The sequence below is a fragment of the Calonectris borealis genome, chromosome 16, assembly GCF_964195595.1.
Source record: "Calonectris borealis chromosome 16, bCalBor7.hap1.2, whole genome shotgun sequence".
Lineage (NCBI taxonomy): Eukaryota > Metazoa > Chordata > Aves > Procellariiformes > Procellariidae > Calonectris > Calonectris borealis.
The window spans coordinates 4,388,697-4,413,583 of record NC_134327.1 but is presented as its reverse complement, the minus strand read 5'-3'; the positions used below and the strand labels follow the sequence as shown (position 1 = coordinate 4,413,583).

Sequence of the window (24,887 nt, the reverse complement as noted above, 5' to 3'; positions counted from 1 at the left end):
GAAAAACAGATTGTTCCTCCTGCTATTCCAGGATGTTTGCTAGCAAACACATCGATAGAATCCCCTCTTGCATTTGGCTCCATGGGGTTTCTAAGTCTATTAGACAGATTAGATACAGGTTTAAAGGAGTATGTTGTGCTACACCTTCCCAAAAACCATGTGGTAAAAAACTGGTTTAATTTTTGTTTTTCAGCAAGAAGCAGCCCAGAACATCTTCACCTAGAGGTTTTTTATACTTTAATTCTTATCTCTCCACACAGGCACTTATTACCTCTCAACCACTGCTGATAAATATATTCTAGTGTAGCAGATCATTATTAAATCTTGGGGAGTCCTGACAGATTCATAAAAGGTTTTATTGGATTTACTTGCAGAGAGATAAGCACAGATGACTAGCAAGCACCTTGAGATCTTGTTTTGGCATCCCAGTCTAGAACCTAACTCTCCCACCAAGAGGGACATTATTAGCAACCTCTGCAGCTTCAGATAGTCAGTCTTGTCATTCAGTACAACTTAAAAAAAATAAATTAATGCTCTGTGTTCAGTTAGATTTCGATTTATCTGAGAAGCTGTATGAAGCACTGTACTACAGCTCCTTTGTGACTGAGGAACATGTCCTCTAGGACAAAAAAAATCCAGCTTATCCTCAAGAATGTATTGCCACTCATGAAGGAGGAACACATGGCTTAGCTGAGGATCAGTTATAGGTACTGGAGTCTTATATTTATGCCACCAGAGTTTCAATCAACCGGAGAAAGTAAACTGCAGAAGCCCCTGCTATTATATCCCATAACTAGTATATAGGTATCTCAAGAGAGTTAATAGATCTCAGTTCAGTTATGGTCACATATGACATTATGAGCACATCTAATAGTGCCACAGATATGAACAATCAGGTTTTTTAGACAATTTTAACCAAATCAGACATTATTACAGATGGTTCCAAGAAACTAAGTGATCTCTTAGACCAACTGGAATTGATTGCAGGTTCAACTTAAATGTTTAGGGTTATGTTAACTATCTTGCAGGCAATATATTCATATGCTTTTGAAATTCACTCCCACCGAATTCAGCATTATAAGCTAAGAGCTGCACACTCATTTCCATGGCTTGGGAAGAGCTGTCTGGGAATGAATGTATGCAGACAGTAGAAATTCAGCCCCTCTCTGATTCACAGCTGAAGCAAATGTTAGCAGGAATTGCAATTTTGCTGCCTATGCTGCACTTATGCTGTAAGCAGAGGTTGCAAGTCTCTCAACATCTAGCATAAAGCATCTTTTCTCCAATGCTTAATTCACTTTTAAGTTACATTATATTATCAGCAGCAGCTGACAAGACGACTGCATATTGCATTCCTGAGAATTTCCCTTTCTACCTGTCAGCATCCAGAATGTGTTTCAAGTAGCTTTCCCACTCCAGATTGCATTTTATTTCTTGAATATTTGCTTTGATAGAAGTTTAGCTATCATTGGGAGAGAAGGAATTGAGCTAAAAGAGAACTGTCAAAATCCTATTTTAAATCACAGGGTTTAAGAAAAATAAATTCACTCAACTAGCTAAATAGCCTGGAAAATTATTCCAAAGACATGAACTTTGTTTACTTCCTTTTCCACTCCTTTCAAACCCTGAAACTCACCACTGCCCCATGCCTTAATATGTGATAGGATGTTAGAGCAAATGTATCAAGCAGCTTCACCTCTTGGTTTGAATGAATAGATCATGAAATCTTATTCCTTTTGCCAAACAAGACTGTTAGGAAGAGTTGGCTACAGTTCATATTTGTGGCTGGCATCCATTCAGTCAACCTCCTTTTACACGTGTTTTCCATCATTAGAAAGATACAACAGAAATAAATCATTTCATGGTTGCTACCAGAGCCAAAATAATGGTGGAGGAGTTCCCAGAAAGGTGACACAAATATGTCCAAACCCCAACAGGAGATGCTGTCACAGAACCTATGAAAGAATAGCAAACCTTTGGCACAAGGGTGGCAGTCAACAGGAGCTAGAGAAGAAATGAGAAAGGCCAAATGAAACAGAGGTGGCTGTCCAAGAGTCGGTGTCTTACTCTGATTCTGGCCATAACACAGATCCTGTTAACAAACAACTGCAGTATATGTTAACTGTCATTTAGACAACAGGAGAAAAATGGGGAAAAAACCCCACAAGCTTAGCCATCAGCTCCTTTAGCTTATCATTATGCTAAAAAAGGTCAGAAAAAGCTATATGGCATTTTGGATGCATAAACACTGAAGTCGTTCAGCTGTTAAATAGCTGAGCATATTTTTTAAGAATTTCTGCCCATTAAGAAAATATTTCCCCTCTAATACTTAAATATTTTATACACAAAAACTGTATTAAAAGAGATATTCTTGCACCATCAAGCACAAGAAGGTCAGAAAGTCTGCACTGTCTGTACAACCTTAATTTCATTCTTTTGGAGTATGCACTGACTTTCGAATACGTGATCACACACTAGTTTCTCCAAATCAGCATTTCTTCTGTGAAGAATGGGAAGTCTTGAACGCTAAATGCACTTCCTTTCCCAGAAACATAAAATCCAATCCCATTTAAGTTAGATGGGCATTGGCATACAAGCATTGTTCTTCTTTGTCTCACCCCTATTTCCACATTAGCGGTGACAAAGTCATCTCAGTGCAGCCTCTAAAAGATAAAAAATATCTAGAACTTGTGTTGATGAAAATAAGCTACAAACATTGAAGAGTTCTGCAATAATTACACATTTATTGAGGTGCTACACGAGAGTAGAAATATCAACTGTCTGCAAAGAAGATTGGGATAACTGAAAACCCATTGCATTCACAAAGTCTTAGATGCCAAAAATTTGGTAACAACCTGAACATCACTAAATTCTGTTTCCCAATAAAAGAGGCCTGTAGGGATGATTTTGAGTCTTCACTGTTTCTGTACATAGCACAACATCTACCTTTTTAATTACCCCAGCACTTCTGCTCTTTTTGCTTCTGCAGAAATGTATTTTTAAGCAACTGAGAGGAACCATGGACGAGGAACAAACTAACTGAACACCTACTGAAACCTATATTCCTTACAGTTGGGGCCTACATCCCTGCCTTGCTTCTTTTCCTTCTTGAAATGCTTCACAAAAAAAATCAACTGACTTTCCCAAGCCCTTGACAGTCCATCGTTTGGTCCTTCAGCCCAATTGACCTGCCACCTTTGCTTTCGCTCAGCACCACAGTTCAGTGTTTGGTCTTGTTTCATCCCACTGAAGTCCACATGGCCAACTCCTTTTTTCAGTTCTTTTGAGATAGAAATGTTAACTAAAGCACATAATTTAATGTTAATATGTTTAAGTTATGTTTGTTAATGTTTAAAACAGTAATATACTGTCACAGAATCACAAAGTACACAAATCCAAGCAAACAAATTGTGGAACTTGTATATTCAAATTAAGATTAATACTAGAGCTTCTTCCAGGTACCACTATGTGCTTCAAGTAAATATTGAATTTGTAGTTTTTTCAGCTATTCAAAAACACCACTACATAATACACAGCAGTGAGATGTACCCTGATCGCATACAAGGCATACATTATGTCAGCTTTGGTTTTTTTAGTTAATCAACCAACTTCTCTGGTAGTGGCTGAGATATAAAACGACAGCTTGAGGACAAAGCAAAAAGTTTTGGTACAACTGTCTCCTACCTATTGGGATAGATGAAATCTGAGAGTAGAGATCCAGCATGCGATTGCCATCTACATCTACTAGATAGTTCCCTCGGCTCTCTTCGTAATTGCAAAAAAAGTGTACAGCTTCTGCATTCTTAAGGAAAAAAACAAGTAATTAATACATTAAAAAGTAGCAGTGTGTAGGAAGGTGCAACTAATGGTTATACAGCAAAAGCTGATAAAAGTATCTAATGATAAGATACAAAGACACATTGCCCAGAGAGGTGGTCGATGCCCCATCCCTGGGAACATTCCAGGTCAGGTTGGACGGGGCTCTGAGCAACCTGATCTGGTTGAAGACATCCCTGTCCATGGCAGGGGGGTTGGACTAGATGAGCTCTAAAGGTCCCTTCCAACCCAGACTATTCTATGATTCTATGATTATATTCATTCATGGGAATTAACAGTAGAGCTATTTTTATAAAGAGGGACTGTTAAAAGGGCAAGTATGCACTTTTTCTATAGAAATGAAGCACAGACTTTGAGGAACTGCTCTTCTTGGGTAGGCAATGTGTACGTAGGTTGACATGCTTGTAAGCTCAAATATACCTATGTTTTCACCGGCCACTTCATAACAATTCAAAAAGTACATATGGTGTTTAAAAAAAAAAATCACTGATCCTAGCAAAACAATTCCGCAGTATTCAAAATATAGTAAAAAAGATTTTATTCAAATGCACATATATACCATACATAATATACTCAGCACGCAAACCCAGAGTCAGCGTTTCATCTTTTTTTTGGTATGGAATTAAACACACAGAACCAGATTTTAAAACAAGTTCTGAAATCACAGTATTAACACTCCCCAAACTCAGAAAACTTGACAAATTACCTGAATTCCATTCAGCTGCTTCATTAATTCCTGTAGAAAAACAATCATCAAAGAGTCTCAGGTATGTAATTACCAAATACTGAAGAAGAATGTATGTTTCTTTTTTATGATTACATAAATCAGATGCAAAACTTTCAGTCCTATGTGCTTACAGGGCAACTCTACTTGCCACATGAACTTTCATAGTGCATCTTGCAAATATGACAGTCAAAACTACTAATTGTGGCATGCACAGTTACATGGGCTGCCTACACAGTTTAATTGTAAATCTCCAAAAAGGGAAAGCTACCTCTTCTATATACTCTTCTATATTGATCAACTGAGCTGAGAAAACAAGAGAGAAATCAGAAAATAAGAGAGGCCAGAGACACACAGAAGGGATACTGGCACGTTGGTTCTAGAAAGACCGCTCCTTTTTTTTTTTAAAAAAAAAAAAAAAAATCACCACACACACAAATACTGACTCTGCCAGACTAAAATAATGTCCGGCAAATTGAAACTCGTGTTTCATTCCAAAACCAAAGCGTTATTTCACATCATAAAAAGCCAACTAAGTTTCTGTTTCAGCAGGAGCACAAGTAACCAAGCCTGATGAGATGTTTCATCAAACTGATGCTCTTTTGCTTTCAATTACTTCATACGGGAAGCTGGCAGTTGAGATTCAGATCTCTTTCTCAGAGAGGGGCATTTAATTTATGAGCTTTTCATTCTCAGCATCTTGATAAAAGTGGGCCTAGACTGTTGTGAAATGATGTTTATTCATATCAGATTTAAAGTTTGGAATGGAATTTGTTTTCTAGCAAGTTAAACACAGCTAAAGAAAAAAAAAATACAAGCCATTATACTTAGGGAACTTACTCTAGAGCGTGGTCCAGGAACTTCTGTCTTCATTAGAGGTCCATCATAATCAAAATCCACGTCAATTTTAGCCGCAGCTTGACTGATATATCTGTGTCCTGCAAGAAATAATGAAAACCTGAGTACAGACCATATTTTCTGTGCTCTCCTCTCAGAATAAATATCCATACCTTACCTGACAGATGAGACCAATTACATTGTACTGTCTGAAGTGAACTAAGTATCTCATCTTTGACCAGTGTTAAAATAAAACTAATACTAGGGAGGTGGCTTTAAAAAAAAATTAAAATGAAATGACAAGGCAACCCTAGAGAAACAGAGGCAAATTCTACTGTAAAGGACAGGAGGACTAAGGGCACATCTGTGTCCATCTCTGTAGTTGAGTCTGTCCTTTGCTGTGAATTCCCCACTCCTATGCAGAGCTGGTTGCGTTCGCTATCAGTAATAACTGAAAAGCCTGATGAAGTCCACAGGTAAAAAACATTGTGCTGTTTTCTGCAATAGCTCAAAGAACACTGTTTGGGAAAGATTTGTGTCTCAAAGGTAAGAGGCTGTGTTTAAAATAAATTCAAAATTTCACAGGAATCTAGCATCTTGCACTGCAACTCTGAAATCTGGGTCAAAAATAGTGACAGTCTTTCCTCTGATCCTGCCTCTGACCTTGTTGCTCTTTATCCGTGTGTGTAATTGAGGAATCATAATAAACTTGACATCTTAATGAAACCAAAAGGCAAAAATCTTCTGTGCTTCACCAGTAACAGGCTCTGCTCCCATTTCTGAGGTAACTGTTTCAAAATACAGGGTTTAGGCATAGTTGATACGACAGAGAGTTCCAAATATGTATATATTCCATTAAGGGGATTACAGGATAAAATGGGAATTGTCCATTTGCAACAAAGGAAGTACAGACTCAAGAGCTCTACCAAGGTGACCAACACGAGCTTGCTCTGTACACTGTGGCTAAGGCTTGAACTAAACTAATGTTCTTAACAATTATGTTTTTATCATGAAGCACCTGCAAGCCTTTAACCAGCATGCTATCATCAACAAATTAATCTTAATAAGCTTAACTTAGGGGTATCACACTTGTACCAGATCAACATCCAAAAGGTGAGCGCATAACTTGTTTCAGTCTGTGATAGGCATTTTAAGTTGGTGCAATTTGGAAAACCCAAAATGAATATCCTTAGCTCCCCTTCTCATCAGTGGAAAGCCGAGGTGCAGTTCATAGTGCCTCGCTCACCACTGGAAGCCAGGATCCCAGCTCCCGCCTGGGTTCGGAGCAGCGCAGCAGCAAGTTCGAAACTACCCCTCCCCAGCATCGCGCCAGGGCAGCACTGCCCCGCGTTACTCGACACAACGCACCCCAGCCCGCCCGAGCTCCGGAAAGGGAGACGCGCGGGAGGCAGGCCAGCACCCACGCACGCAGAAAGCACGGGGGTGCAGCAGTGCCACCGGGCACCCCAGGCAGCACCCACCCCCCTGCGCTTCCACCCACAGCCACCCCTCACTGCCAGAGCTTCGCTTCAGAAACGTGCTACAAACGGCTTTTGTTTGGAAACGAGAGTTGTCAAATAAAACACATATTTATCAAGGAAAATAGAAGGTATACTACGATACTGCTCGGTAGTGTTTTGAATACAGCCATTTGGCCAACATTTCCAACATTGGTTAGAGACGTTTGCCTCAGTTTGCGTCAGCCCAAGTTGAGATGTCTTGGGCAAGCCTGATTTTGAGAAACTTCATCTGAAAAATCACAGCCCTTTGAAACCACCTCTAACTGAGCACTTAAATTCACTATTCATTTTGAGAAACCTTAGTCTGCAAAGCCAATTATTCTCTTCAGCTTTAATTCCAAGTGTTACATCTGAGATGCGTCAGTGCCTCTCCGCAAAGCTATTAATAGGTTTCGTTACAGCAACGCCACTTCATCTTTGTGTCATTCTGTTTAGCGTTCATGTAAATTGGGGACTGCATGACAACTGCTCCACTGGAAAAAAAAAAGCTACTGCATATAAAAGATCAAAAGCTACACAATTCATAGCCAATAAAGCTGCAGATTTAGTAGACATGCTATGAGGTCTAAAAGGGGAAAAGAGACGAAACTAACCCTTTTGTGCACCCTGCTCTTTCCCCAGTGGAGATCGCAGCAAACCAGTGACAAACATTTCTCCTTCTCCTGTGTCCTCTTCCCTCCCTCCCCCCAGGCTCTGGGTGCTACTTGGTATGAAAAGGGGGAAAGCACCAAGAGAGGCACAGAATACACAGGACAGTAACAGGAAAGAGATGGAAACCCAGCAGCATACTTGGAATCGTTTGATACAGCTGCGAATTTAAGACAGGTGAACTGCAACCCGCACGCAGGGTCCTCCTCCCCCCCAGCCCTGCCTGGAGCTCTGCCGCCAGAGACCCTGCGCTGCCGCGTCCCCTCCGTCCAGCTCCCAGGGTCCTCCCATCCCGAGCAGCAGCTCATGCAGGCACACTGCCTTCCGTAGCCTTTTTAACTGAGTTCTCATCAAAATGCACTTGTTGGACAGTGACTAAAGAGTTCCTCTTCTGTTGACAACTAAGCCACTCCTGCAAACATGCAAGATGCCTGACCACCAGGCTCTGAAACAGAGACCAACAGTCAAAGATTTCCTGGCCATCACCTGTGAGGTGTGGATAACGTTTCCCTCTTCCACTTCCCTAAAGGACAATCTCTGAAATATTGTAACAGATGAGGATTCTAAATCAAACACAAATTTAATTACTTCTCTAAGAAAGTTCTGTTGTGGATATTGCAAAGGGCACAGTCTCCCCTACGAAAACACACATATTTACAGAGCTGTACAACAGGGAATTCATTTGGAGAATATTTTACTGTTGTCCTAACTTGTTTAACATCAAGTCAGGTGTTAGGTGGTAAACACCTAGTCAAGAGGAGGTTGCTTCCATCAGCCAGGCTGTGTAACGAAGAAAGACCAAAACTGGTCAGCCTGCTTCGTAGATCATCATCGTCTTTTTGCTACTGTTTATGCCACAGCCTCTTTTGCATAGGTATGTTGAACCAGATATTTGCTAAGGGCACATATGAGCGATTAAAAACAAACAGTACTTAGCCATGCAGTGCTGCACTAATTCACGCTGGCACAGCTCGTGTCTATCAATAGACATATTTTCATATACAGCAAAGATTGGTCAAGTGAAACTAAAACATACAGGTCTTCCCAGAAGAAGAGTTGCTTTAAAGATCATTTTTATCACATTAGTAATGTTGGTCAACTTGTGAGACATTATTTTTTTAAACATTTTTAAACATTTTTAAACAAGCTTCAGGAGCAGTTTATCCAAACCACAATCATTATCAGTAAGTCAGCGAACCAGAGCCATCTAAAAAATGAGCAACACAAGTTGACAGGTTTCCCTTCATTTGCTTGTTATCTCCTAAAGCATGCTACACGTCATCAGGCTCTACAAGCAAGTGATTTCTAGGCTGATTCACTGATACAAATTTAATTTCATATCTTTGTTTTCAGGAGCCCACAGAGTATCTCATTTTATTAACACCAGTATAATGGCAGCTACACTGATTCATTGGTCCTTATACTTGCCAAAGAGTCGTTTCACCTCCTGGCTCAGGCAAACGCTATGGTTTGAATTTGAAGGAACAGCTTGCCATGAATAAAATGAAAATGGCCTGTGTTACCAGATCAATGGATTTTGAAAAGTACTTTTTTTTTCTTCCCCTTAGGTAGAGGGTGAAGAATACAGGCTAGAACAAAACCCTCAAAAACCGAAAACCTCAACATACTAACAAAGCCTTTGATAGCAAAAGCTAAAACCAAAGTGGAGTTAATCCTTAAACTTTTTATTTTTTAATGAGGCTCTTCTCCCTTTGAGAGTATAACATAAATGATTGGCACAAACTCACACAATTTCTAGCAAGGTCAACAGATTTATTGCAAATAGCCCACTTCACTCACTACTCATCAGATATACATACTTGTTCACAGGGTTACTTAAAAATAAACAAAACAACACAAATTTTAAGAACACAAAAACATGGTTCCCCTGCTTTCCCTCTTTTAACTCTTTTTTTTCTTCCCCTATTCTTATTCAAGTAAATTGGGACTCTGATGAGAAATTTTAATGATAATCTAAATAGCCGGCTCCTGCAAAGAGCTCAGTCTCTGCGTGACTTGTACTGGCACACGCAGGTTGTGCAAGTCACTGCACTCACACGTAAAGAGCTCTCCTCATCTAAGAGCATCTTAACAGCAAGAAAACAAAGTCTTACTGCCACACGGCTGAAGACTGCGAAGACTAATGCGACATCAGCGCTCAGGGACCTGTCCAAATGCTCGTGAAAATGAAATGAAAGGAAGCACAGCAGTTTTTACTCAGCTTAACGCTGCAGTTTAACGGACAGAGAGGTATTGCCACAGCACTGCTCCCCTTCAGACGGCCGTTTCATTGCAGTCTCACAGGCTGCCCTTATTGCACAGGCAAAACTTGGAGCTCAGGCCACTCTCAAAAGGCACGGACATCAGATCCGTGGTGAAAGACGGTCTGGCCACCCCCTGCATGAAGACTCACCAGCTTTTTGGCACCCCTCGCTCTGGATACTGCGCAAGACTCTGCCCTCCGGGTCCCGAATAACCGCAGGGCACGGGTTCTGCCTCTTGCTTCCAGGCGCCTGAGGCCCTGCACACAGAGCACGGCTCCGGGAGGCGGCTCGCTCTCCTGCAAAGGCTTTTCCAAGCACTTGGATACTGTGTGACGGACAGCCGCATCAATACCCGCTTTGTTTTGCCATGAGGAGGATTTCAGCCCAGAGGTCATGCTCTCTCTCTCTTGCTTCCCCCCACACCAAGTATCAGTATTGCATTCTCCTAACGATGCAAGTAAATGCAAGTAAATCAGATCACTCACTGTAGTGTTTCATCCCCTAGCAAACTCAGCGTGCTCTGCTCAGCTGGCATTTCTGTCTTGAAGGTACTGAATGTACTTTACAACTTCGCACAAATTATTCCTGTTCAACTTTTTAATATCAAGTCACCCTGTAACTCAGGTTACTCCAATTTGATGCTGATGAGTTTAGACGTTTGCACGTCAGGTCTTGGTTTTGAACACTGCACTTGCCTCTCCAAAAGACAGCAGAGATGGGGCAGATAAAAACTGAGATTCTTACTACGTCCAAGTAAGGTATTTTCAAGTATTAAGAATCCCTGGTGGCTGGTCCTTCAGTGAACTAACAGCATTACCTTTGTAATAAAAGATCTAGAATACAGAAAATGCCACAAAGGTCAAGTGAGACCCCTATTTCCCCAAATGGGAGAGCTGAAACTCTCCAACAAATCTCCACAGTGTGTGTTTATTATGATTTTGTCACTGATGGGACCGACAGCATATGCACATGATAACCTGTCACTGTTGATACTGATGTACCTGTACTGCTCTAATTCCTCCTCACAGACAGCCTGATGGCTGTATGGCTTTTTTATTTTAAAATTTCTTCAAAATAAAAGGTGAAAGCTTCACAAAAATATATTATTGGCCTAAACATCCTCACAGATTTAAAAAAAAAAAAAAAAATTTTACGTTAATATTCTTAAATTCATATTACACTATAACTTGTATGTAAATCAGTACCTAGATGTTTAATTAAAGTTACGCTCTTGAGCCAACGGACCAAGTCACTCCACTGACTTTCTGTTGAGGTCTATGATCAAACTGCCATAGAAAAAGGGTTTCTTGTGTTATGTTAGCTTAACTTAAGAACAGGACCAAATAACATGATCTCGGCTCTCATCTTAAAAGTGTGTAGATGTAATGGGCTACAGCAGAGTGTCCATCTCTGAAAAAGCATTAGGAAAGCTCTTAAATTACATTTAGCTAATAGGACTGAGAACAGCACCCTCTTTTCCCTCTTCACATGATGGCAAAAGTCAAAAAACAAACGTATGTACTATTAATGAACCTAATTATCAGAGAGCACATTCGCTGAACAATTTGCAGAGAATTTTCTACCCAACCCATTTAAAGAGAGTGGGTACAATAAGTTAAATTCTACTTTTCTTGCTTTTTGCAGAGTTCTCAAAGCTCTGTGCAACACATTGTCTTTCTAAACACTTGAGTAACATCAGCAAATTATCACATCCTTCCTTGTCATCTAACAGGATGTCATCATTTGCTAGCAGACAGAAAAGCTCATTTTCAAACTTCTCTTTTCTATGCTGCCCTCATCACTCACCAGGTACCTCACTCAGCAATTTTTAACAAAGTACCACATTGCTATAGCAACATAATTAATATAAGTACATCCTTCTAACATTTTGTGATGTAGTCACAAAGAGCACTACTGTTAGCAGGTCTCTGTGCTAAGTAGTGATCTCTGCTAACAAGAGCTAGGTTCAACACAGGCCTAGAAAGAAAGCGCTTAAACCTCTGATATGTTCGACCACAAGTAACACTCACATAATCACAGTTCCTGAGTGTACAACAACTGGATAGTATCTGGGAGAAACTCCAGTGGAGGCACTGAAATTACATCAGTGTAATTAACAGGAGAACTACCCCAAGGAAAAAACAGATAGGTGAAAATAAATGCTGGCATACCAGATCTCTCAAATGCAAGTGTTTTGCTGTGGAAGAGTGTAAAGGGAAAGCTCCCCAGTCCCCAAGGAGGCACGTTACATGTGTCACTGCACTGCTGCCCTGTGCAAGTGCAGAAAGGCAATCTCCCATGCACGCCTCTAACTTCCACTCCCCGGTGTCTATCAAACCACCTTCCAGGCGGAATTTTTAGAGCGTGGAGGCCCTGACAGCCAAAAGTAGGAGGACTGTGATTTCCTCCAAGTCCTGTTTTAGGTGTTGCAAGTAGAATCTGTTACTAATCTGCTTGAAACGGAATGGCAAAAGGCCAGGCTAGCTAGAGATGTTTGGAAAACGAACATCGCTATTGCATAATATTGTGAAAACTGAGATTGCTATTCACAGAGTGCTTACGCTGTAAGATCAGACGCTGTTCCACATGAGATTGTCTGTGTTTCAGTACACCCACATACACACTGGAGATCTTATTGGAACAGGATTCTCCAAAGACGAAGAAAAAATCCAATACCAAACAGGCCGTACAGAAGTGGAAGCTCCCATAAGAAAGAGTAAGAACAGTTCCCCCTCCCCATCACAGCATAGTCCCAAATCAACTCTTCAGCAGTTACAGGAGCATCCAACTGCTGTCTTCTTGTAGATCTTGTGATCTGAATCAGTCATAACATCCTTCCTCGTTTGCAGCACAGGCGAGAGTAACAGCTATGAGAGCTCTTCAGGACACCTCTACAGATGGACAGCCACAAGGAACGCCCAGGTGGGAAAACACAGCCAGCACTGCCACAGCCACGCTTTGTGGCACAGGAAGAACAAGAAAATTAGATAGGAACATCAAAGGCCTTACATTAACTCAAGGAACTGAGAAGTGAAGTCCAAACTTAGCCTTGCAGCAGAGCCTCCTTCCACCAACAGATTTTCATATGAACATTTTTATATCTCAGCTTTTTGTGAGAACTTTTGATCAGACAGAAAAGTAAAGCTTCTTCAGTCCAGTGGGAGAGGTTGCCCTCCAGAGTCATCAATGGCCAGCTGAAGCTGACCTCAAGTCTGTGTTCTCTACAATCCAGTGAAGGGAACTGATCCTTGCTTCTCCCACACATCCCACATATCCAGGTTGTTCTCTCTGATTTCCTAGGGAAGCTCCTAATGTACAAACTGAACAAAAAAGTAAAAAGTCTCAGCAAGGATTAATACTGGAGAGAAAAGTAGGACTGAGAGTAAATCTTTCTCATGGCTTTCCAACCTCTTTCCGGTAACTGTGATGGGAACAAGTTATGAACATCTCTCAGACTTTACTGCAGCACACCTGTGAGATAAAACATTACTATCCTCTGCAGAGAGATAGGAAACAGACTGAGATAGGTGAGGTACAGCCTCCACCAGAGTTAGTCCATTTAGGGCACTGCAATAAAAGTGCAGAGAATCTGAAGGAATAAAACTGGACCTACAAGGAGAGACTGAAACAGTATTTAGCCCAGTTGAGAAAAAAGTATGGGTCTTCAGGGAGGTAATAGATTTCAAATACGTAAAAGGCTGCTGCAAAGAAAAAATAAACGTTCCAGCTTCCAGGTCCTTTGAGGGCAGAACAAATAGTAAGGATTTGATTTTCTTCCTGTTTTGAAACTTAGGTTAAATATGAGAAAAAAGTTTTAAAGGTAAAGTCAGTTCAGCAATACAGCAGATTGCCTGCCGAGGCTGCAGCAGCTGCACTGCTGGGGACCTTTAAGAACAGGTCAGCATCCTAGAAGGGCACAGGCATGCATTAATGCAAACTGATGTTAACTTTAAGGCAGAAGACTGACCTTTTGGCATGCTTCCCAGTTCAAGATTCAAAGATGAATGCAACCCCTTGGGGTAAATCAGTAGGAAACCGAACCTAGATCTCTGGAGTCCCAGACTGTCCTTGTAATTATGGTACTACCCTACCAGCTAACAACGGACTGCATCTTCATCTGTCTCCAAAGCATGGAAAAGGAACAGCTTTCCTACTACAGTGGCACAGCCGATAAAACCAGAGCTGGCACAAAGTGGAATAAGTATTTACATTCAGACTATCAGTTGTGATCACCTCGCAGCACATGGGCTGACAGTAGCAATAGAACTCAATTCAGGTTAAGACGTAACGTGGAGGTATGTCGTCATTTCTCCAACATCATCCGCCTCTCCTGGATTCGCCTGGCTGTTACCGTACTGACAGCACTATGCAGAAGTCTCTGTAAAAAAAGATTAGGCTAGCTACTCAGTCTATTGTTGTTCTTCTGCCATCCTTCAAATTCTAGTGAACTTTATCTTCGAGGCTAAACTATCAAGTAGATTGAATACATAAGGAAAATAAAAACATACCTGATTAAGGCTTATTTTTAAGGAAGGCGTAAGGACTCCAAATCCTTACAGGCTTCACATTTTTTGAAAAGATTTAAGTTACATATTACTTTCACATGTTTTGCTTAGCTTTTGCATTTTGATCAACTTAAATTTTGATCATCTTCATTTTCCCTGTCTAGTTAGCTTGCCATGGGCTAGCACTGTGTTAGTAATGAGAAACACTACAAGCAATGGTTAAATAAAAAAGATTCTCCAACCAGATGCTTACCTCTTGTCCCATGTTCCTTAAAAGATTGAGGGCTTGAAATCCATCTTAATTAGAATTAAACAACTAGAGAAAAGGTTTCTAAAAATATTTTGATTAATATAAAGCTTAGTTATCTTTGTTCCCACATATTTTACAACAGCGAATGTGCATGTAATTCTTTGCTGCAGTGAATGCAAACTTTCAAACACCCTTCCTTTTCACATGCCCCTTTTTTGTCAGTAACCAGTTTATTTCATGCCCAGGGTCAGAACAATGCTGACTCCCACGTTTGCTTTAAAAATCAGAGGTAACCAAGGATGAAAAAATCTCTTTCTGTAAATAAATTTATCATAGATTCAAGCTGAACAGGATTATTGCGCTTAATGCACACACACAACTGAAACATGACAGCCCACAGACGTAGAGACTTCTACCAAGAGGCAATCTATTCTCTCCTCCTCTCCACCTCCATCCCCCCTTTGCAAACCCTGTCATTTCAGTATCCACAGAAAAAAAATTAGCAGACCAAATTGCACTGCAGGATTTTTGTGGGAGTAATGTACAAGTCTCTTATTTAGTTTGTAAAGCTCTGAACTTGAGTGCTCAAAAAGAACGTAGAGGAGAGCACTCCGGAGCAGAGAGCTCCTGGACGTGGCCCTCAGCATTTCCCTAAAAGCCAGCAGAGACTTTGGAAAATGGCCTGAAGCTCCGGTTTTTGCTATAAGCGTCAGAGCCTCCTGACTATTCTGTCAGCCGGGAATGTTGCAGGCTAAAAAACTGCCAGGATACAGTTCCTTCTGGTGAGGGGTTCTCCTCTTGCTCCATCTATTCTAATCTCTGGACACACACACAAAGCATTCAGTCCCAAAGGCCACAGGTCTGTTATACAACCTGCAGCCAAGGCCCTCTATTTTTTCAATATTTTAGCAGGCTTTCACACTTAAAAGTTTCCTGAAAGCAAGGATGGATTAACGGAGCCTGGAGTTGCCCTCCTTTCTTATTGAAGATCTACACCCCCTCATTGCAATGGTGAGGAAGGAAGAGCGAGTTAGCCCATCTGCCCTCCAGTGACCTCAAGTACCTTGCACAACTGCAATATATTTGTCTGTGCGGTTGGGAAGCAGCATAGAAGTGTGCAAGACACTGGGAGGGACAGGGAGCGTTAAGTGATACGGAGATGACAGATTAGCTCAAAGGACGGACAACTAACGAAGGCCTAGTTGCTGCAAGCACTTTCCATTGTCCGCTATCGACGAACGATCACTGCTCTTGCACAGCGCAGATAATCAGTGCGTCACTCCCATAAATAGAAGCGCATCCTGTATTGAAACACTGACCTAATACTTTTCCAATAGTTACAAGACCAGACTTTGTGTTCTTTAACCGAAGGTCAGTTGCTCCCCAAAGTGTATTATTTAAAAGGAAATCAATCGTGTTTAAGTTTCTGAGCAAATGGAAGGGTTCTGTGTTTGCCTGGCAGTGGCAGAAGGAGCACAGTGGCACCGCAGAAGAAGGGCTGGAGGAGAGAAGAAACATTAATATTTACTCAGTCACAGAAACAGCCATTCAGCCATACTGTATTCAGTATAAGAGCACATGAAATGGATGCTAGATCTTACATTCTACACTGCTTTTTCCAACAAAGCCAACAGAAATTTAGTTTTTATATCTATTTCACAGAGATTGCAGACTTAATATACACATACACATGCTAAATTACAAGCCGGGGCCAAGCAAGAACTTGTCATTATGCACTTAGGAGAAAGTAGCTTGATGCTCTGTGGTACGTTTTTATTTCACTAGAGCTAACTACAGGCAGAAACACACAACCCCAGTGAGGGCCACCTCTTCACGTCAGTCACACAAAACCTCCCCACAAGGGAAGATGGGCAGGGTCACGCCACATAGCACAAAGACAAAACAAGGCTAATTTGGATGGATGGTAGTTTCATCTCTGCACCACGTAGCATCAGAAAGTAGCTCTGTAAGAGCGGAGTTCCAAGGGCTGAAGAGCTTCGTTTCAGCTAGCGTGTTCACAGTGCAAATTATTAGCTGAATGAGTTTTTGTTTGCAGAATAAAAAAAAAAAAAACAACACCACAACAAAAAAGCCACAGCACCTTTGTGGACCACTTTGGGACTACAACTGCATCATTATCTAAGATGCAGAACATCGTATTCTTCAAGTTTTGAAAGATTCAACACCACCAGACAAACCCCCAGCAATGTTCACACTGGAATTTTCTCCACCAGCATAAAGTGAACACTTATCAAATACAAACCAGGAAAACATAAAAAAACCACTTACCAAATACAAGCAGCCTGGAGTTTTGCTGCAGGCCACAGGTCAGCTGTCGACTAAGCAACATTGACGCCATTTTATCTTTTCTTTACTCAAAAAGACTCAATCTTGAGAGATTTCTTTCTGGCTGACGTTCTGAAAAAAAGAAAAGCAAACACTTTTTTCATGTCCCTATGGATGCAGCCCCTATTACTGTGCCATTCATTTCCATTTCCCCTTTCACTAATTCCAATCCAAAGAAACTGAAAGCACGCTTTGATGGATTACTGCTGATGTCCAGAGCAGTCTCAGGATTGAGACCCAGGCCTGATGTTAGGTCTTGTTGAGGCAAATGAATTCTAGGCTAAATCTGTATCTCCCAGCTTTAGCAGGGCCAGGGGGTAAAGATTATTATCTATTTTCCCTTGCTCTTTTTCTCTACTTTCTCTATGTATGTGGACTACATTGAACTTTTAAAAAATTGCTTCCAGTCAGTCTCTCCACCCAATCTGTTATTTTGATTCGACCTGAGTTTATGAGAAAAATCTCATCTAATACAAAAAACCAGCAGGACAAGCTGACAAGGAAATAAAAGAAAATCAATCTCCTGCAAAAAAAGTTTCTACCAATTAATCACACCTCTGTGAAGAGAGACTGTGAGAGCTGGGATTGTTGAGCCTGAAGAAGGCTCAGGTTGCGTCCCATCAATGTGTAATAAATACCTGATGGGAGGGAGTAAAGAAGGAGCCAGTGGTGCCCAGTGACTGAGTAAGAGGCAACGGGCACAAACTGAAATATAGTAAGCTCCATCTAAACATAGAAAAACCCTGGACAGGTCACCCAGAGAGGGTGTGGAGTCACCATGCTTAGAGATATTCAAAACCCAACTGGACATGGTCCTGAGCAGCCCGCTTTAGGTGACGCTGCTTAAGTAGGGGGTTGGACCAGATGACCTCCAGAGGTCCCTTCCAACCTCAACCGTTCTGTGATTCTACCTCAGCTAGTTAAATATAAATGACCTTATAAAGTCAAGTAGCACGAATGATAATATGACTCCTTTTTCACTCTGGATCACCTGTGCAGAAAGCCTGGCTGGAAGTCATAAATAGATAAAACAAGTCATTGAATTATTATCCAAGATACAGGTTAAATTCAAACTTTACACTTAGAAGTGTGGTACCCTGTGTTCTATGTAGGACACTAGAGGCCTTTTTTGCCTGTACAGAGACCAAGCTGGCATTTTTCACCTCACTGGACGTCCCTCCACGCCCAGTGGCTGTAGACCATCTAGTAGCAACGGACTGAGGCTGGCAGTCCAAATGAAATGTCACCATTACCCGTAAACCTCCTGGGAAGAACTCTATTTAACAAACACACTCTGAGAATGAAGCTGATCTTCCAGCAGAAAAAGATCATAACTTACTGCTTACACCACTTCTGTGCCATCAATAAAATATGCAAACAGATGTTGATGACTAGATGCAGGGAAGCAGTTGATCTATTGCTACCATGATAAGAAGTATCTCTTACCCAACACTAATATATCAGAAATTTAATTTCTGTATTGTCTGTAGCCATGATACCATTTGCTTTCCTTCATGCTTGAGCTTTTTCACAATTGGCAAAAGAAAACAAAAAACTCGTTGCCTACAGAGATTTATTAATTCACGAACCTATTAATACTCAGATACAAAGAAAATTCCCTGTGCCTTCCCAGATAATCGACATAGCACTTGGTTTCACTTAGTTTGCTCTGAGTTCAATTTAAAATTCAAGGTATTTTGAAATCTGCCAAGGTGAGCAAACACTTGCATAACATCCGTGCGCACACTGGAAAAAGCTAGATTAGCTTCGTAAGGTTTTGGGTCAGAAGTGTAGAGGGAACTAGTTAATTTTTTTCAGAAGAGTAACTTCACTTGTAAGAAAAGATTAATTTAATTAATTCATAAATTTTTCACTCTCAGCTTCTTTCTTCAGTTGTGCTAACTTCTGCAAAATCAACACGTAAAGAAATATCCCAATACCATCAATTCCATACCTCATGACCATCCTCTAGGAAAAAACAAATGCAAGTCCAAGTCAGTGAGACTACCACTGTGGAAAAAAAAGCTGTTAAAGGGTGAATCAGCCCAGCACCTCTCACAATGATTAACCACCTTGACTGATGTCCTCTGCTATTTACCTGGTCTGCACTTCTGCAATCTACAATTCCCTCCTTAAGTTTGCTCTGCAAAGTATTTCTTTTTAAAAGTCTGCAGTAGCCTGTTAAAAGCTACCGTGAACATAGCTTTGCAGGAACTAACAAATGGAGCAGTGCAAGCGTACCTATGACAGAAGGCTAAAACAACGCACCGAGGCTCGCTTCGTCGTTCTAGTCCCCTTCAGTCATCTCCCGTGGGCGTTTTGCTATAAACTGACTAATCTACCTTCCCCACAATGATGAGATGCCTCTTCACATACAAATCAAACATACCTTCAAGTCACGCTACATGGTCGTACCCACCAGTGTCCAGGTTCTCCTGCAGTGGTACCTACTCTTCCTTCCCTAGGTGAACCACTCCTACATCTTTGCTTCCAGAACGTTATTTTATCTTTTACTTGTATTTACTGTTTATCTTAAGTCCTTCAATGGTTAAAATAGAATATTCATAAAAGGCTCAAAAATATATTTGGAAATGGTATTGGCTTTCTGAAATACTGCAAAAAATTATTGCAAGAGGTTTAAAAATAAAGCAGCTTAGCCCTAATTTTCCTTGACAGTTGTTATATAAAAAGTTTTACCATTTTCTAGTCCAGAGTCAGAATAAATCATGTAATATCACATTTGAGTATAACAAAAATCAACTTCTTTTCCTTCCCCATTACGCACACAAATTCTCACAGGAGATCAGCTGATGTGATTGTATATTTGTCTAAGCACATGTTATTTGGTTATCATCATAACCAATTGAATTTTGCCTCCATAATCCATCTCTTGATCAATTCTCACAGGCCTAGCTTGTTCTAGCACTGCAAGCAGCCGCAGCGCAGTTTGCAAGCCAGCAGAAAGCGGTTCTCGTGCACATGTCGAAACCGCAGCAAAGCCACGCTCCATCACCACTGCTGCTTCGGAGCAACTGTGTAGTTTCAGATTCTTTAAAATCTAGGCAAAATACATCCACCAATTTCAGATATCAGACTGTTAAGGGGTTGTGAAGGACAATGTTTGGATTAGATTTGTGATTAAATGCTAGCTACCTTAGACCTCAAAGAAGTGAGGCTCTTCCAGGAAAAGATTCATAAAAGTCTTCTCTAAATATTTTTCCTCTAATGGCAACTGTCTGAGCTGGCAAAAGCCATCGTTACAGATAACTGTACAAAACAGCTATATTTGCATATATTTTTGCATGTAATTTTGCATTATGTAAACACGTACATTGACCAATACAGTTTAAATCACAGTCACATTCTTTTAGTAAGAAAAATTATTTTCAAGCAGGAAGCTCAGTACAGTTTATTGAGCACATGAAACACAAGGGTACGTGGATTTTTTAAATGTGAAATTGGATGTATTTTTTTCAACAGCAGCTCTTAAAATTCTGTACTGAGTGATTATTTCTGACAGGCAAAATTAGTTACTAGGAACGACAACAGTCATCCAGCAGCAGTAGCAGCAGCCTATTACGAACATATAAAGACGCATTGTTTCTGGGAGCTAACAAGACTATGTTTCTTAGGGGGAACCCCTGGAAAAATAAAAAAAATTAGAGAGGGACCTCAAAATTCAGGGGGGCTTGATCCAGATACAAGAGCGAAAATATACAAACTAGGAGTGCGTATAACATTCTCGCTTGCTAGCAGAGAAGATAATGCAGCATGACGTCCGCGTTTCAGACTGGAGCTTGCAAAAACCTGCCTCTGAAAGCATCCTCGGGATAGATGCAAATGTAAGAGGTGAAACAGAGACACTGCAAGACATGGATGAGAAGTCAGCACTGCAGATTTGCATCTCTTTCTTGCAACTCATGCCAAAGACACAGAAGCCTGTTTTAAATTCATGGGGGCACATTAATCTGTCCCTCAGCGGCTCCAAACCCATTTAACCAGAACAATTAAGTGGTTTAGAAACAGCAGCACAAGCTGCACACTGCAATTACTCCACAAGTCTTCACCATATGTATTTGGGGGGCAGGGGAGCAGGGAGATAAAGGCAAATTAATTCCTCCTTCGCTGTTTTTATTCGCTTGACTTTTCTATGACACACAGCAGCAAGGGTATCGTCGTGCTACGTGCTAATTGTTGTGAAATTTAAAATATCTCAAACTATCTTTTACTCCTGTCCGCTTGGATCCATCTCAATGTGAAAACAGCGCAAGGCTTATTTGTTTTGTGCGCTGCGCAGGGTCTGCTGGCGGGCACAGGGGCAGCAGCCCAAGGTCCTGAAGCTCTGCCACCCCGCCTGTGGTGGACGCTTTCCCTCTCCGTCGGGAGCCCACAGGCAGCACCAGCATCACGCCCGAAAGCAAAGCCACCCTTTCCACACCCCAGCCTGCCCTGGCATCCTGGAGGTGAGCTGGTGTCGATGGTTTGTAAGAAGGGTGTTTCTCAAAGCAGTGAGAAGGCTCTTCAGTTCACAGCTCAGCATGCTTTGACACTGCATTTTCTGCATCTGTTTTTTAACAGTGGGAGAAACTGCAAATTGAGAGGCCAAGTCAGCCATGGTTCCTGTGACTAAAACAAAAGAACAACGTTGAAAAGCCTGGCAGTACTCACGTAGCTGTGCTAAAAGCGGAAAAACACTGCAAAGCTGATTTTCCTTTGGAATTAGAAGTTAATTTCCTTGGCTTCACACGATAGTGAGTCCAACTACTGTTACAAAGACCCACAACGTGATAAAGCATTACTAGTCCAGTTTTTTGTGTTGTTTATCTTCCATGAGCTCTTTCTTCTCCTTTTCTAACCTCCACAATGCTCCCACACCTGCACATCAGGGCTCTTCACACAGCTTTTTTGGAAGAGAATCAGACTGGAATATATCAGAGGTAAGCTGGAAAGAGTCTGGATAATGGGGCCAGAACATGGGCACTAAGAAGAGGGAGTCACAGACCCCGTCACATAAGCAGTGACTACCGTATGGTCAGTCAGGGATGAGATAAGCAGTTCTGAAAGAGGGAAAAGATAGAAAGGCTGCCAAAACCAGAGCTGGATGGGACTGCAGCTTCTGAGCTGAACAGGGACAACCTTTCCAGCCCCATTCATGCTGCCCAAGCCCTGTCATCTCTTAGTCTGCAACGGCGTGACAAGTTAGAAGAAAAAAATCTTAACTAGTCCTACATTCTGCACCCCATAAACTCCTGAAAATCCCTTGTTACTAACTTTTTATTGTTTTCACCAACTTCTGGCAGATAGTGTTCTGTGTCTGGGGCCCACAAAACAGAGTTGAAGGGCCCTGTCTTAAAAAAATAATATCAAACAGCCTTGGATTTTTAAAGGTGGGCAAGTCTCCTGTTTTGCATAAACAGGCATCTTTCATGACTTAGGTGATGCAGCTCAAGTGGTTTACTTCTAAAAACAGCTCAAGGAGATCCCAGAGCCTGGAATATCCCTGCAATTTCACAAAGAAATGTAAGTATGGGTGAGGTGGAAAACAGTCGAGTCTGTCACCCATTAAACATAATCATGTCCTTCCTTAGTCTGCATTTGAGGAAGAATGGGGCAACCTAATGGCATTGTGGTATCTACATAAAAACATACAATGTATACAGCACTTGCTGTTTGAAAATGCACTGCAATCATTAAGCACTGCCCCACGCTCCCTTGGGGAGACGGGGAATGTCCACATCCAATAGATCAAAGCAGGAAAAAACTGAATGACTTAACCAGTTGTTATTGACAGAGCACAGGGTGACATTAGAAATCCTGACTTATTGCTTTAGCCACTTAAATGTAGTAAACAACCAAGTAAATAAATAAAGCAGCCTGCCAGCATGTTGATATATTTAACTGCAATTCACTTGGTCCCTGAAGCAGAGTTAAGAGTTCAATATAGACTATGCAGTTATGAAAGCCTGAGTGCACACAATGAAATACAACAGGTCCTTTTACTTCAGCAAGTTTTTTTTCAAAGGTATAGTTCTGAAAAAAATTTGAATTAGCCTACAACAGCATTTGCAAGAGAAGTTTGTTAGAGTAACACCAAGAAATTCTAGTGATAGCTAGACTAAGGCTATCTTAAATCACCACGGCAATAGGAAAGTCCTGTTAAGAGGTATAGTTGCAAGAAAATTTACATCTAGTGTTTATATAAGACCAGCATTAGATTTTCCATCCAGCATCTATATAAACCCACCACAAAACAGACCTGAAATCCTCAACTTCAGGAAGAATAGTACCTAGCACCATCTTCATGAGACAGCACAGAAAAGAGAAACAAGCTGCTCCTCACCCAACTTGGTCAATCAAAGGCCACAGCCTTGTACTTCAGAAGCAAAGATGGTTACAAGCACCCCACAACACCAAGGCCACGTATCAGGATCACTACAGCGACTGAGACACTCTGCGGAAGAGGTCTGGTCTGCTGGGTCTACGGGACAACCCACACATCAGAAAAGAGACCTCTGAGCACTCTGAAGATCAACACTTACCTGGCGCAATTTCACAGGCAGCAGCCAAAAAAGTCAGCGCAAAGAGTGACTCTCGCCAACGAACGGCGAGTTTGTCCTTGGGGAGCGCAGCTCATCAAGGCACTTCCCACTGAGCAACACTGACAACAAAACACGCGACAGCTATCTGCAAATGGAAATGTGTATCTACCACCAAAATGGATTTTGCCAGAAAAGGCTTCACAAGCTGACAGTTGCTTTTGCTGTTTATTCCTCTAATAACCTTAACGGCTTTGTCTAGAACAGGATGTAATTGGAAACTCTATGATTGTACTTAAGTTGTCAAGGACACAGTTGTCATAGTTACAAGGAAAGCTCAAGTATCTGTTATTCATGGTTGCTTATTTATTTATTGACACCAACAGGATCAAACACTTCCACTACTGTTCAGAAGAATAGAAATGGGGAGACTGGTTTTGTTTTTCAAGTCTTGACAAAACAGTAAATATTGCACATGACAGTATGTCTTCCCTAATAAACGGGCTTTTTGCACAGCTACCTTATCTCACTCCACATTCAGTTGGCATTCAAGTCAGTCTGTTCTGAAAACTGCAGCAAAAGACCAAAGCAAGATGCAACGCATGAGGAAAAACTTCCTGTCTATAGCTTGAAAGTACTGTACAGTATCCATCATGACATGGCAATGCCGACCTGCCTAATGAGACCAACAATTAGGTCAGAGCTGAACCAGCAGCGAAGCTAGAACAGAAACCTTCAGACCTTCCATCAAGTTTTAAAACTCATCTACAGTCAGAAGTGTCATTACACTCACATATGCAGGTTCTTCTCTTTAGATGTCTTCTAAGCAGGGTTTGGTGGCTGGATATGAATACATATTTTTTTCTTTTTTTCTTTTTTTTTTTTTTTTTTTTAAACCTTTTTGCCCTTGTCTCTTTTTGTTTTCCCTCTCTCCAACAAATATTGGATGAAGAAAAGACTCCTGGTCTGTAATCCAATGAATAAGAACAGGTAAGAATGTTGCGATTATGGCACAGTAGGATTCAGGTGACCCACCAAACTTCTGAGCAGCTCATTTTTGATTCAAGAACTATTGGAACAGCTAAGTTGGGATGAGATGTGCCTACACCTCCCCTGTTGTCTCAAGAAATACGTTGTCTCAGGAAAAGAAAAAATGGGGTCTAAAAAGCACCTGTTAGAAATTGGGCAAGTTCCAGATCCACAGCTAAAAATACCTAAATAAATGGCATAACTGTACATAAATGTTGGTAAAAACCAAGCACAACTAATGTTAGCTGAAAAATTTTAAATTTTTTTTAGTTTGTCATTCCTTAATAGTTCCCACTGAAAAAAATTGCACTTTGATACTTCAGTGAACTTTACGAGTGAGCTACCCATAAGAACCTCTCTTCAAGCCTGCATATTTTGAATCCATTATTTT

At 41.1% G+C, this 24,887-nt stretch overlaps 1 protein-coding gene across 3 annotated transcripts in view; it reads right to left on the bottom strand.

Annotated features, from left to right (window-relative positions):
• Nucleotides 1-24,887, bottom strand: part of ABAT (4-aminobutyrate aminotransferase) — a 68,120-nt gene that overhangs the window by 20,223 nt on the left and 23,010 nt on the right. Inside the window, exons 3-6 of one of the 3 annotated variants that reach the window (XM_075164919.1) lie at nucleotides 16,875-17,003; nucleotides 5,402-5,499; nucleotides 4,544-4,573; nucleotides 3,685-3,802 (exon numbers count right to left, since the gene is read on the bottom strand). In XM_075164919.1, coding sequence (XP_075021020.1) covers nucleotides 3,685-3,802; nucleotides 4,544-4,573; nucleotides 5,402-5,499; nucleotides 16,875-16,944 — 316 coding nt within the window. In that variant the 5' untranslated portion in view covers nucleotides 16,945-17,003. Of the gene's footprint in view, nucleotides 1-3,684; nucleotides 3,803-4,543; nucleotides 4,574-5,401; nucleotides 5,500-9,979; nucleotides 10,125-16,874; nucleotides 17,004-24,887 lie in introns of those variants that run through there. The other 2 variants (XM_075164920.1, XM_075164921.1) reach the window with 2 other exon arrangements.